This window comes from Anomaloglossus baeobatrachus, chromosome 6 (assembly GCF_048569485.1).
Source record: "Anomaloglossus baeobatrachus isolate aAnoBae1 chromosome 6, aAnoBae1.hap1, whole genome shotgun sequence".
NCBI lineage: Eukaryota > Metazoa > Chordata > Amphibia > Anura > Aromobatidae > Anomaloglossus > Anomaloglossus baeobatrachus.
Genome location: NC_134358.1, coordinates 531,726,901 through 531,740,779, shown reverse-complemented (window position 1 = coordinate 531,740,779; position 13,879 = coordinate 531,726,901). Strand labels below are relative to the sequence as shown.

General features: G+C 46.5%; 1 protein-coding gene across 1 annotated transcript in view; it reads right to left on the bottom strand.

Annotated features, from left to right (window-relative positions):
* Nucleotides 1–13,879, bottom strand: part of C6H10orf67 (chromosome 6 C10orf67 homolog) — a 200,894-nt gene that overhangs the window by 150,557 nt on the left and 36,458 nt on the right. Inside the window, exon 5 of the mRNA XM_075316800.1 lies at nucleotides 11,301–11,462. Coding sequence (XP_075172915.1) covers nucleotides 11,301–11,462 — 162 coding nt within the window. The remainder of the gene's footprint in view (nucleotides 1–11,300; nucleotides 11,463–13,879) is intronic.

Sequence of the window (13,879 nt, the reverse complement as noted above, 5' to 3'; positions counted from 1 at the left end):
CGCTGGATTCTGACTTACTGAAGCCAATAAGGTTAAGAGGAGCGGCGGTCCGGATTAGATTGTGAGCAGCGGGGACGAGGCTGTGTGCAGAATAATCTGATGCCGGTATCAGTCCCATCATCTAATGTTATGTGATCTCCATAGAGAAATAAAGCCCTCGATGAAGGTTTTATATCAAATGGATGAAGATGAAGCTGTATCCATAATATAGATGTCCCTACTTTATATTAACACTTTGTATTCCATAGATTCCCTGGGCTGTGCAGAGCTGGGGTGGGGGCTTATGTTTGGAGTGGCCCTATAGACAACATATCGGCTGTATGCCGGTGGGATGTGTTTCTTCTACTGGAGGTGCCAAGGATAACAGTGTTAATTTTACAGTAACCCAGCTTTCCCCAGATTCAGAACGGCATTCGTATACTGAGATAGAGCCCATCGTCCTCTCAGCTCCGCATGTGTAAGGCGTCATGCACACAGCTGTATACAGCCCTGTATTGTTATCTCATGGACAGGTTTATAATGCTGTATGATGGTGCAGGTGGAGGAGCTTTTCGTGCAACAATGGGTTCATGTCAATTTTCTTCCATTAAAGTCATTAGAAACTGAAATTGTGCATTAGTGTCAATGTGGAAATCTCTAGGTTCTTTATAAAGTATTACTGACAAGAAAGATCGGTGCTGAAACCATACTGGGCCAGACAACTAATCGGGACCACTCGGATCTCATGAGGGGGGTCACTCAAAGCTCATCGGGGAGGGGGGGGATTACTTGGGTACCATCGGGGCACAGAGATCTCATTGGGCTCCACTCAGATTTCATCAGGGGTCACTCAGATCTCATGAGGGCCACTCAGATCTCATCAGGGGACACTCAGATCTCATGAGGGCCACTCAGATCTCATCAGGGGACACTCAGATCTCATTGCGCGCCACTCGGATCTCATCGGAAGTGTCACAGCACTCATTCACAACCACTCAGATCTCTTCGGGGCCACTCAGCTTCCATTAGGGGGCACTCAGATCTCCTTGGGCGCCACTAAGAGCTCATCGGAGGCCACTTAAATCCCATTGGGGGACACTCAGATCCCATCAGAGGCCACTCAGATCTCCTATCGCGCCACTCAGATCTCCTTGGAGGCCACTCAGATCTCAGCAGGGGCCACTCAGATATCATCGGGAGTGACACAACACTCATTCACAGCCATAAAGATCTCATCGGAGGCCACTAAGATCCCATCAAGGGCCACTCAGATCTCCTCAAGCGCCACTCATATCTTATTGAAGGCCACTAGGATCTCATTGGAAGGCACTCAGACCTTATCAGGAGCGACACAACACTCATTTCACAGCCACAAAGATCCCATGGGGAGCCACTTAGCGGGAGCACCACTAAACTCACTGGCAACCACACAATGCTCATTCCCAGCCACAAAGATGTCACCAAGAGCCACACAAAAATTTTTGGGAGCCAAACAAAACACATCCAGAGCCACATTGAACTAGTACAAATAGGGCATACTATATTATATACTGTAAAATAATATGCTACCATACAAAACTATACAATAGAAATTTTCTAACTTTACAGAATAAGGCATGGGACTGATTTTTTTACTTCAGTCTTTACTTCAGTCTTTATTTTTGGTTTTAGTCTTTCAGCACTTAGCCCTATAATGCAGGAAAAGATCAGAAAATTATATTTCATTTTCAATGCTAATATCTGCTTAAAATGAAATTATCAGCAATATAAAGCCTCTTGGTGCTTCATGAAGTTTCCAAAAATTGCAAGTTCAAACCTGCAAACATGGTCATTTGATTTTTGTAACCAGTCATCTGATCTGTGGTATAAATGTATTAAATGACCTGCACATTGCAGAGCTGCAAACTGTATGAAAAGGTGTATTCTGAAGTCTGCCACTAGAGGGAGCTATTGTATAGGAAATGACTATTATAAAGCATCACATGATGTAACCTGCACAAGAAGCGGGTGTAGAAGGCCTTGTGCGCACTAGGCGTTTTTGCCGCGTTTTTAACCGCGTTTTTGTGCTGAAAACGCAGTGACATTGCTTCCCCAGCAATGTCAATGGGTTTTCAGAAGTGCTGTCTGCACACAGCGTTTTTTTTTAGCTGCGTTTTTGTGGTGACCACAAAAACGCAGCATGTCAATTATTTCTGCGTTTTTCACTGCGTTTTTCACCCATTGAGTTCAATGAGATGTTCAAAAACGCAATGAAAAAGGCACATTGCAAATATAGCTGCGTTTCTATGACTAAAAACGCAGCTATAAACGCAAGGGGTGGGTACTACAGTGACGTGTACAGGAAGAGGATTCCTTCTGTTGGTAAACACAGAAGCATGAATCCTCCCGGTACCGTCACCGCTGCGTCCACCTCCCGTCCTGTGCATGTCAGCTCCGTGCGGCGCCATGTCTGGGCGGGAAGTGGAGGCAGCGGCGAAAACAAAAGTGAACAGTAGAAAAAAAAAATGTCATATATACTCACCTGTCTGCGTCTGCAGGGTCCCGGTGCCATGTCTGCTCCTGTCCCGGTCCCGCTGCTCCGGCTGTGTGCAGTCTCCCCGGGGCAGGACCTTGCTTGCAGGACCTGGCGGTGGATCACCTGATGCAGTCACCTGACGCATCAGCTGATCGTAATTCTCGCGGTGTCGCCCGGCCGGCTATCAGCTGATCCTGCCGTCAGGGGACTTCATCAGCTGATTACCGGCAGCTCCGGCAGCGATGGGACAGGATCAGACTCTCATCCGATCGCTGCAAGAGCTGCCGGTAATCAGCACATAAGTGAGTATGTATTTTTTTTTTTATTTTTTTTTTTGCACTGATGCATCAGCTGATTGTATAACCGGCTTTTATACAATCAGCTGATGTGTGATGTGATTCAGGCACTTGATCCTGACACATCATCTGATCGCTTTGCCTTCCAGCAAATCCATCAGATGATATTGGATCCAGATTGGACGGCGCGGGACCCTGACCCAGGATTACTGCGGAGGGGGGTTTATTTCAATAAAGATGGAGTCACTAATTGTGTTGTGTTTTATTTCTAATAAAAAAAAATTTCTGTGTGTTGTTTTTTTTTTTTTTTATCATTACTAGAAATTCATGGTGGCCATGTCTAATATTGGCTTGACACCATGAATTTCGGGCTTAGGGCTAGCTGATAATATACAGCTAGCCCTAACTCCATTATTACCTAGCTAGCCACCCGGCATCAGGGCAGCTAGAAGAGTTGGATACAGCGCCAGAAGATGGCGCTTCTATGAAAGCGCCATTTTCTGGGGTGGCTGCGGACTGCAATTCGCAGTGGGGGTTCCCAGAGATCTTGGGCACCCTGCACTGCGGATTCCAATCCCCAGCTGCCTAGTTGTACCCGGCTGGACTCAAAAATTAGGCGAAGCCCACGTCACTTTTTTTTTTTAATTATTTCATGAAATTCATGAAATAATTAAAAAAAAAAGGGCTTCTCTATATTTTTGGTTCCCAGCCGGGTACAAATAGGCAGCTGGGGGTTGGGGGCAGCCCGTACCTGCCTGGTGTACCCGGCTAGCATACAAAAATATGGCGAAGCCCATGTCATTTTTTTTTTCTTTTTGGGCAAAAAACTGCATACACTAGTGAATGGAGGATGCTGAGCCTTGTAGTTCTGCAGCTGCTGTCTGCTCTCCTGCATACACTAGTTCTGCAGCTGTCTGCTCTCCTGCATACAATGAACATTTTGAAGAAGGAAATGACATCAGACCTTTTTTTTTTTTTTTTTTTCATCAACAATCTTTAATGGCATTGTGCACTGATTAAAAACGCAGTGAGCAAAAACGCAGCAAAAAACGCACCAAATCGCGGCAAAAACGCGTGCGTTTTTGCCGCGTTTTTTTAGCCGCGGGTGCGTTTTTTGAGACAAAAACGCACATAAAAAGGCAACGTGAAAAAAACGCCTAGTGCGCACATACCCTAAGATGCATGAAGATCGCTTCCACCATTATACTTATAGGAGGTCTTATTCTTTGAAATAATCACCAGATTGTATGTGTTATTCCCCTCAGGGAATAATAGAGGTTACACGGTGATGGGGACTTTCATGCTTATATTTATTCGAAGTTGCTTTTTGAAATCAAGGGGGTAAAAAGCAAAAAATGGAGTGTGAAAATGCAGAAGGAGCACGATAAGTGATCTTATTTGATACTCCATTCCCTTGTCTGTAATACAGTTGGTGCAATTAAATGGCCTCCGTACTTAAAGGGGAGTCCTCAAGTTTGAAAGTTATCCGATCATGCGCACTGCTACTCCATTTATTGTAAAGGGAGAGATGAAGATCAGCCGAGCGCTGCACTCGGAAATCTCCGGCACTCCCACTGAGAATGAACGGAACGGCAGAGCGCATGGTCGGCCGCTGCTCCATTGAGCCAGGGCTCTGAATTTAATATAAGTGCGGGCCCATGCTGGTTGGATTCCCAGCAATTGGAAAGTTATCCCCTAATCTTTCATTTGGAGATAACTTCAAAATTTTAGGACACCCTTTAAAAAACTTGATCTTATTTAATAAATAACGCCAATCTGGAAATCACATTTTTCATCTTCGCCCTGCTCCTACTCACCACCCTGCTCACCACCCTGCTCCTGCTCACCACCCTCCTCCTGCTTGCCGCACTGCTCCTACTCACCACCCTGCTCACCGCCCTGCTCTTGCTCGCCACTCTGCTCCTGCTCGCCGCCCTGCTCCTGCTCGCCGCCCTGCTCCTGCTCGCCGCCCTGCTCCTGCTCGCCGCTCTGCTCATGCTGTCCTGTCTGTCAGACTTCATATAGGCATAATTGAGAGGAGGATTTTCAGCTCAGGGCTAGCAAACCATTGCACAATGTCAGGAGCAATGCATGCTGGAAAATGATGGAAGGGAAGTTCTAGCACCTATAATGGACACAGCACATATGACAGTACATAGCAAAAGCCCTTTAAGAAAAGCAACCAACTCAAAAAGAGTGGATGCAAAGTTAGAGTAGAGCATCAGGGCAGGTCCTGTACATATTAGACAGGTATGTGCACCAAAAGCAGTTTTAACTTGTTGTGGGGGATGAGAGCTGCAAGACCATGGTTTTCTGTAGGTCCAAAGACATGAAATCATCATATGGGCTGTCCCATCTTGTTTAAAGGGAACCTGTCACCGGTTTTTCGGCCTCAAAAATAAACCAAAACACTTTAGAGCATCGGCACCTAGGCGTCTCCCATCTACAGTAAGTAACTTGCTGTCCACTGTCTGCTATCAAGTGTAATATGTCCCTAGCAGCTTAGATATCATACAGAAGGGTTGGGGGGTGCTTTTTCTCTACAAAAAATTGGGGCTGCAATGTGTCTCTCCACTCTGCTCCTGCTCTCCACTCTGCTCCTGCTCTCCACTCTGCTCTCCGCCCTGGTCCTGATCTCCGCACTGCTCTCCTCTCTGCTCCTGCTCTCCGCCTTGCTCCTGCTCTCCGCCTTGCTCCTGCTCTCCGCGCACTGCTCTCCGCCCTGCTCCTGTTCTCCGCACTGCTCTCCTCCCTGCTCCTGCTCTCCGCTCCTGTTCTCCCCCACTGCTCTCCTCCTGCTCTCCGCCCTGCTCCTGCTCTCCGCTCCTGCTCTCCGCTCCTGCTCCTGCTCTCCTGCTCGCCGCCCTGCTCCTGCTCGCCGCCCTGCTCCTGCTGTCCTGTCTGTCAGACTTTATATAGGCATAACAGAGAGAAGGATTTTCAGCTCAGGGCTAGCAAACCATTGCACAATGTCAGGAGCAATGCATGCTGGAAAATGATGGAAGGGAAGTTCTAGCACCACTACTAGGCTCTTATATACAGCATTTTAACATGCTGTATATAAGAGCCCAGGCCGCTGTGTAGGATGTAAAAAGCACTTTAGAATACTTACTTAAACTGTCGCTGCGGTGCAGTTGAGTCAGATGGGCATCTCCGTTGTCCGGTGCCGGCGCCTCCTCTTTTGGCCATCTTCGTCCTCCTTCTTCTGTAGTCGAGGTGCATGACGCGTCCTATGTCATCCACACGCGCCGGCATTGAGGTCCTACGCGGGACTGGCGAGTGTGTATGACGTAGAATGCGTCATGCACACAGGCTTCAGAAGAAGGATGAAGATGGCCGAAAGAGGAGGCACCGGACATGCCCATATGACCCAACTCTACCGCAGCGCGACCATTAGGTGAGTATTATAAAGTTTTACATTCTACACAGCGGCCTGGGCTCTTATATACAGCATGTTAGATTACTGTATACAAGAGCCCACTGGTGGTGGCCGCAGCTTATACAGTCATATGAAAAAGTTTGGGCACCCCTATTAATGTTAACTTTTTTTCTTTATAACAATTTGGGTTTTTGCAACAGCTATTTCAGAATCATATATCTAATAACTGATGGACTGAGTAATATTTCTGGATAGAAATGAGGTTTATTGTACTACCTAATATTTCTGGATAGAAATGAGGTTTATTGTACTACCCGTGTTTCCCCGAAAGTAAGGCCCTGTCTTACATTAATTTTACCCCCAAAAGTCCCACCCTGCCTTACTTTCGGGGGAGGCCTTACATTGGAAAAAAATGACAACCACACCATCCTCCCCCCTGCAGCCTCCCCATTGTTTCATAATCCAGCATCCACCCCATCCTCCCCCCTGCAGCCTCCCCATACAGTGGTTCTGCCCCCCACTCTGCCACCACACACACTGACACATACGGTACCGGTACAGCCCCACACGGCACCCACACACATATCGTACCGGTACCGTGTACACACACACACACACACACACACACACACACACACTGACACATACAGCCCCATACGGCACCCATACACATACCGTACACATACCGTACACACACACACACACACACACACACACACACAGAGTTTCGGAACTTACCGTTACTTTCCTTCGATCTCCTCTGCGGTGCCGGGCTGACGTATCTGCTGCCGGGGACGCTGGACCAATCGGAGCGAGCGCCTGCAGGCGGTGACGTCGCGGCTGATTCGGCCAATCAGCTGCGAGCCGGCTGACTGGCCAATCACAGCTCGAGCTGATGGCCAGCAGGGAGCCTGTGACTTACAGGCTGATCGGCCAATCAGCTGCGAGCAGGAAGAGCGGTGACCCGGGACGCGCCGCAGGCCGGTGAGATATGCGGCCTTACATTACATTACGCCGCGACCACCACCCATCGGCGGCCTTACATTCCCGGGCCCCCCGCTACCCTGCCTTACAATCGGGGGGTGCCCTACATTGGCGGACCCCCACGAAACCCCCACCCTGCCTTACTTTCGGGGGGGTCCTACTTTCGGGGAAACACGGTAACAGAAAATGTGCAATCCACATTTAAAGGGAACCTGTCAGCAGAAATTTTGCACTAAACATAAAAAATTCCCCCTCTGCAGCTCCTGGGCTGCATTCCAGCAAGGTTCGTGTTATTATTGTGCCCCCTTTCTGACCAAAATAAAGACTTTATAAAGTGGTACCTTTTTGTATGCAGATACTGTAAATGGTACACGGGGGCGGGCTGTCTGGTGTCCGTTATTCTGCCTCCTGCCGCTTTAGGCCGTCCCCCATCGCTCATTTCCATAGCTGGGAAATAGATAGATGGGAGGAGCGCGGAGCAGGACACCACCGATCAGGATTAGACGCAGGATTGTCCTGTTCCGCGCTCCTCCCATCTATTTCCTGCCTCAGGGCAAGATGGGAAAGAGGTAACGTGGGGTCAGCAGGCCCGCGCTTGCGCAGAACGAAGGAGGCAGAGGGGGAAAGCGAGGTCACGCAATTATGGGCGGTTACTTGGTAATGAAAATCAAAGTGCCGCCCATAATCTAAAGCCAGCACACACATCACCAGCGGTGACACTGGGCACAGTGCTCATCCACGAGAGATAGGCACTTGGCATGCACGGGGACCTCTGGAGCACTGGGCGGCGTCCACAGCTATGGAAATGAGCGATGGGGGATGGCCTAAAGCGGCAGGATGCAGAATAACGGACACCAGACAGCCCGCCCCCGTGTACCATTTACAGTATCTGCATACAAAAAGGTACCACTTTATAAAGTCTTTATTTTGGTCTAAAAGGGGGCACAATAATAACACGAACCTTGCTGGAATGCAGCCCAGGAGCTGCAGAGGGGGAATCTTTTATGTTTAGTGCAAAATTTCTGCTGACAGGTTCCCTTTAAACAAAATTTGACCGGTGCAAAAGTATGGGCCTAACTACATTTTACATTTTAAAATTCCTAACTACATTTTACTGACTTACTGAAGCACTAAATTGGTTTTGTAACCTCACTGAGCTTTGAACTTCATAGGCAGGTGTATCCAATCATGAGAAAAGGTATTTAAGGTGGCCACTTGCAAGTTGTTCTCCTATTTGAATCTCCTATGAAGAGTGGCATCATGGGCTCCTCAAAACAACTCTCAAATGATCTGAAAACAAAGATTATTCAACATAGTTGTTCAGGAGAAGGATACAAAAAGTTGTCTCAGAGATTTAAACTGTCAGTTTCCACTGTGAGGAACATAGTAAGGAAATGGAAGAACACAGGTACAGTTCTTGTTAAGCCCAGAAGTGGCAGGCCAAGAAAAATATCAGAAAGGCAGAGAAGAAGAATGGTGAGAACAGTCAAGGACAATCCACAATAGCAAATATACTCCGGCACACTGAAAGAATTATATGAGAGAAGTCCAAAAATGGTGCTCAAAAATTCATTTTTATTATTTTGTATTCTTATATAGTGTTCACCGTCCAACGTTTCAACCCGAAGGTTTTCTTCAGGGACTATGTCAAATTAGAGTAAACATTTTTCTGAATAGGTTTTCAGAGGAGCACCCAGGTGTATCAGGTAGATACGGAGATTCTTAAGTCAGAATTACGCTGTTGTTTACAAGATGTCAAGTCATCAAGCAAAGTGGTAGGATATGGAGAAAAAAAAGGACCAAGTCCGTCTTGTGTATGTAGATCGGTGGGCCTAAGATCTACAATATTATCTTATTCACCAAGGGGGAGTCTTAGTGGGTCCGTGCTTATGTTGCATAAAGGTGGTCCCAAATAACTTGAATGTTTCATACAATACGGCAGTCACCGTTAATGTTCAGGGTAAATGCCCAAGGGTCATACAATTGGCTCAAGGTGATATTTATGTCAAAACGTCATGAAATATAGATATGAAGTAAGCTCAGGGTCATGTATTAAGGACCATGCTTATATGAGGATGTAACCTCAGGTGGAGCGTCAAGACCTGACGCTCCACCTGTGGTTCCCTCACTATCAAGAGCCTTTGGCCAGCTCACTGTTCATGTTAATCGCACAGCCTGTCAGGGAGGTTACATCCTCATATAAGCATGGTCCTTAATACATGGTCCTTAATACATGGTCCTTGTAAACAACAGCGTAATTCTGACTTAAGAATCTCCGTATCTACCTGATACACCTGGGTGCTCCTCTGAAAACCTATTCAGAAAAATGTTTACTCTAATTTGACATAGTCCCTGAAGAAAACCTTCGGGTTGAAACGTTGGACGGTGAACACTATATAAGAATACAAAATAATAAAAATGAATTTTTGAGCACCATTTTTGGACTTCTCTCATATAATTCTTTCAGTGTGCCGGAGTATATTTGCTATTGTATTGTTATTTTTTCTCCAGAGCACCTACTGACGGTAGTGGTCGAGCCAGGTCCTTTTTGTACAATAAGGACAATCCACAGACCACCTCCAAAGACCTGCAGCATCATCTTGCTGCAGATGGTGTCACTGTGCATCGGTCAACAATACAGCGCATGTTGCACAAGGAGAAGCTGTATGGGAGACTGATGCGAAAGAAGCCGTTTCTGCAAGCACGCCACAAACAGAGTCGCCTGAGGTATGCAAAAGCACATTTGGACAAGCCAGTTACATTTTGGAAGAAGGTCCTGTGGACTGATGAAACAAAGATTGAGTTGTTTGGTCATACAAAAAGGCGTTATGCATGGAGGCAAAAAAACACGGCATTCCAAGAAAAGCACTTGCTACCCACAGTAAAATTTGGTGGAGGTTCCATCATGCTTTGGGGCTGTGTGGCCAATGCCGGCACCGGGAATCTTGTTAAAGTTGAGGGTTGCATGGATTCAACTCAGTATCAACAGATTCTTGACAATAATGTACAAGAACAAGTGACGAAGTTGAAGTTACGCAGGGGATGGATATTTCAGCAAGACAATGATCCAAAACATCGCTCCAAATCTACTCAGGCATTCATGCAGAGGAACAATTACAATGTTCTGGAATGGACATCCCAGTCCCCAGACCTGAATATCATTGAACAGCTGTGGGATGATTTGAAGCGGCTGTCCATGCTCGGCGACCATCAAACTTAACTGAACTGGAATTGTTTTGTAAACAGGAATGGGCAAATATACCTTCATCCAGGAACTCATTAAAAGCTAGAGGAAGCGACTAGAGGCTGTTATTTTTGCAAAAGGATGATCTACAAAATATTAATGTCACTTTTATGTTAAGGTGCCCATACTTTTGCACCGGTCAAATTTTGTTTAAATGCGGATTGCACATTTTCTGTTAGTACAATAAACCTCATTTCAGTCCAGAAATATTACTCAGTCCATCAGTTATTAGATATATGAAACTGAAATAGCTGCTGCAAAAACTCAAATTGTTATAAAGAAACAAGGTTAACATTAATAGGGGTGCCCAAACTTTTTCATATGACTGTAGGCCAAAAATACGGTGACAGGTTCCCTTTAAAGGCATGGTACTCTTAGTGTATGTAAACTTTTGACTTTGCAGAAAGTAATTAAAATGTCTTAAACCATTCTCTCTCTCTCATTATTCTGGCATTTGGCAAATATAAATAATTTTGGTTCCTAATTGACCTAAAATGGGAAAGATTTATTCTGATTTCATGTTGGACAGTGAGAAAAACATGAAGATGTGTCTTTATAGAGAGTGGAGGGAAAAACCTGCAGATGTGACATTAGATAGTGTATGGAAACTTCTGGTTTTAACTGTAACTCTTATTACCTCCCACATATAAGAGGACACATTTCCGTATTTTGTAGCAGTCAGAAGAAATAACACATCATATTAGTGAGTTCACATCAACCATGCCATAAATACTAATAAAGTATTACTCTGTTACAGGTGATGTCTTCCTGATTTATTTCCACTAGGTGACTTCATCCGCTGTGATTGATGGGATACGTCATGATCCAATTAATTAGCTGATGTAACATCAGTGATTCCTCCATTAATCGCGTTCTTATAAGTCATGGGGCGACCTTCCTTACCTGTTTTGGTGGCTCAGTCTCTACCAGTTGTGATATTTGTGCTTCCAGTGACTGGATTATCAGGTCTTTTTCGATGATCTTTCTTCGTAATTCTTGAATTTTTGCAGAATCCGCGTGAGAGTCGTCACTTTTCAACAAGTCTGAGTTCGCATTATAATGATTCTGATAGAAAAAAGAAGTGTAAAATACTGTGAATGTGATAAATAATGTAACAAAAATATCAAAAATGCAACAGGGGTGTGTATGTGAGTGTGGGGGGAACTTATTAAACTGCCAAAAACAGAACAGAAGAAGAGCTGGAGTAAGAGGCACCAATCTTATTAAGGCTACTTTCCCACTTGCGTTGAACGGCATCCGTCACAATCCATCACCGCACACACCCCGGCACTATCGCACTCATCATCATCACCGTACACACCCAGGCACTACCGCACTCATCATCACCGCACACACCCCAGCACTACCGCACCCATCATCACCGCACATACACCGGCCCTACCACACTCATCATCACCGCACACATTACCTCAGCGACGTGCCCGCTGACAGCGCGACTCACTTCAGTTGCTGCCTGGAGCTGACAGAGAGCGGCAGTGTTCTACGGCCACTCCTGTCAGCTTCATGTAGCAGAGCTGGATGCGTCGCCGGACCTCGTGTGGATTACGCCGGACCTGGAGGGGTATTTGGGGATTAATCAAGTGGTGAAAGAGGGTGTTTTTTTATCTTTTATTCCAAATAAAGTATTTTTTCAGGTGTATGGGTTATTTACTTTCACTTACAGGTTAATCATTGTGGGTGTCTCATAGACGCCTGCCATGATTAACCTAGGACTTAGTGGCAGCTATGGGCTGCTGCTATTAACTACTTATTACCTCGATTGCCACTGCACCAGGGCAATTCAGGATGAGCCGGGTAGAGTCCCGGGACTGTAGCATCTAGTGGATGCGGCAATTCCAGGCGGCTGCTGGCTGATATTGTTAGGCTGGGGGACGCCCCATAACGTCGGGCTCCCCATCTTGAGAATACCAGCCTTCAGCCGTGTGACTTTACCTTGGCTGGTATCAAAATTAGGGGGGGGACCGCACGCCGTTTTTTTTTAATTATTTATTTATTGTACTGCACGATATGGACCCGCCCACCGGCAGCTGTGATTGGTTGCAGTGAGACAGCTGTCACTCAGCGTGGGGGCGGGTCTGACTGCAACCAATCATAGGAGCCGGTGGGCGGGGGAAGCAGTGAAAATGAGCGACCGGCATTTTCAAAAGAGGAAAAGCCGCCGGAGCTTTGTGACAACTGTGCAGCGTCGCGCCCGTGATCGGTGAATATGAGAGAGGGGGTGAGAGGGGGGAGAGAGACCAGGAGTGATTTTAAACGATTTTGATCGTTCTGCTGGACATGCTGAGCATGCTCAGTAGAACGTGACGGAATCCGTTAACAGATTCCGCCGCTCAGCACATAGCGGCGGAATCCGCCACCATAGAAAATCATTAGACACCTTGGCGGATTCCAACGGAATCCATCAAGGTGCGTTATTTTAACGACCCAAAAAACGCTACATGTAGCGTTCCCTCCGCTCGACGCTGCGTCAAAATAACGACTCAGCATCGTCCAGCGGATGCAACGCAGACACTTGCGTTACAGTGCGTCGTCAATACAAGTCTATGGAGAATAGTGCAGTGCGTTAACGGACTGCGCTATTCTCCAGCGCTGAACGCAAGTGTGAAAGTAGCCTAATATCAACACAGATTTCAATAAATATAGCAGCTAAGTCCGTGCGTCAGAAACCTAAATATGCGGTTACTATAAACATACATTCATCCTGTCTATCAAATTCAGGCATCAATTACAATAAATCTATCCCATTAATACTTGATCCGCATCCTCCCTTTTAACTCCACCCAATGGCCTTTATACTTTTCAAAAATTGACATAAGTAACACTGGTGAATTTCCCCACGTTAATTTTTTAGAATGGGTTAAAAAAATCAATACTTACCTAATCAATCCCTGTTCTGACTCTCGGTACCTGCTGAAGAAAAGTTTCCCCACAGCATGGCATTGCCTCCACCATGTGTGACGGCCGGGTGGGGATGGTGTTTTCAGGGTGATGTGCAGTCTTAAGCCCGCTTTACACACTACAATATATCTTACAATGTGTCGGCGGGGTCACGTCGTAAGTGACGCACATCCGGCATCGTAAGTTACATTACAGTGTGTGACAGGTACGTGCGATTGCAATTGAACGGTAAAATGTTCATCGCATACACATCGTACCTGTCTCTAGAATTGCACGTTAGATTGTTCATCGTACTCGCGGTAGCGCACATCGCAGTGTGTGACACCCCGGGAACGATGAACAGATCTTACCAGCGTCCTGCGGCTCCCGGCCCACAATGCGGAAGAAGGAGGTGGGCGGGATGTTTACGTCCTGCTCAGCTCCACCCCTCTGCTTCTATTGGCCGGCTGCCGCGTGACGTTGCTGTGACGCCGAACGTCCCTCCCCCTTCAGGAAGTGGACGTTCGCCGCCCACAGCGAGGTCGTATGGACGGGTAAGTACGTGTGACAGGGGTTAATCGTTT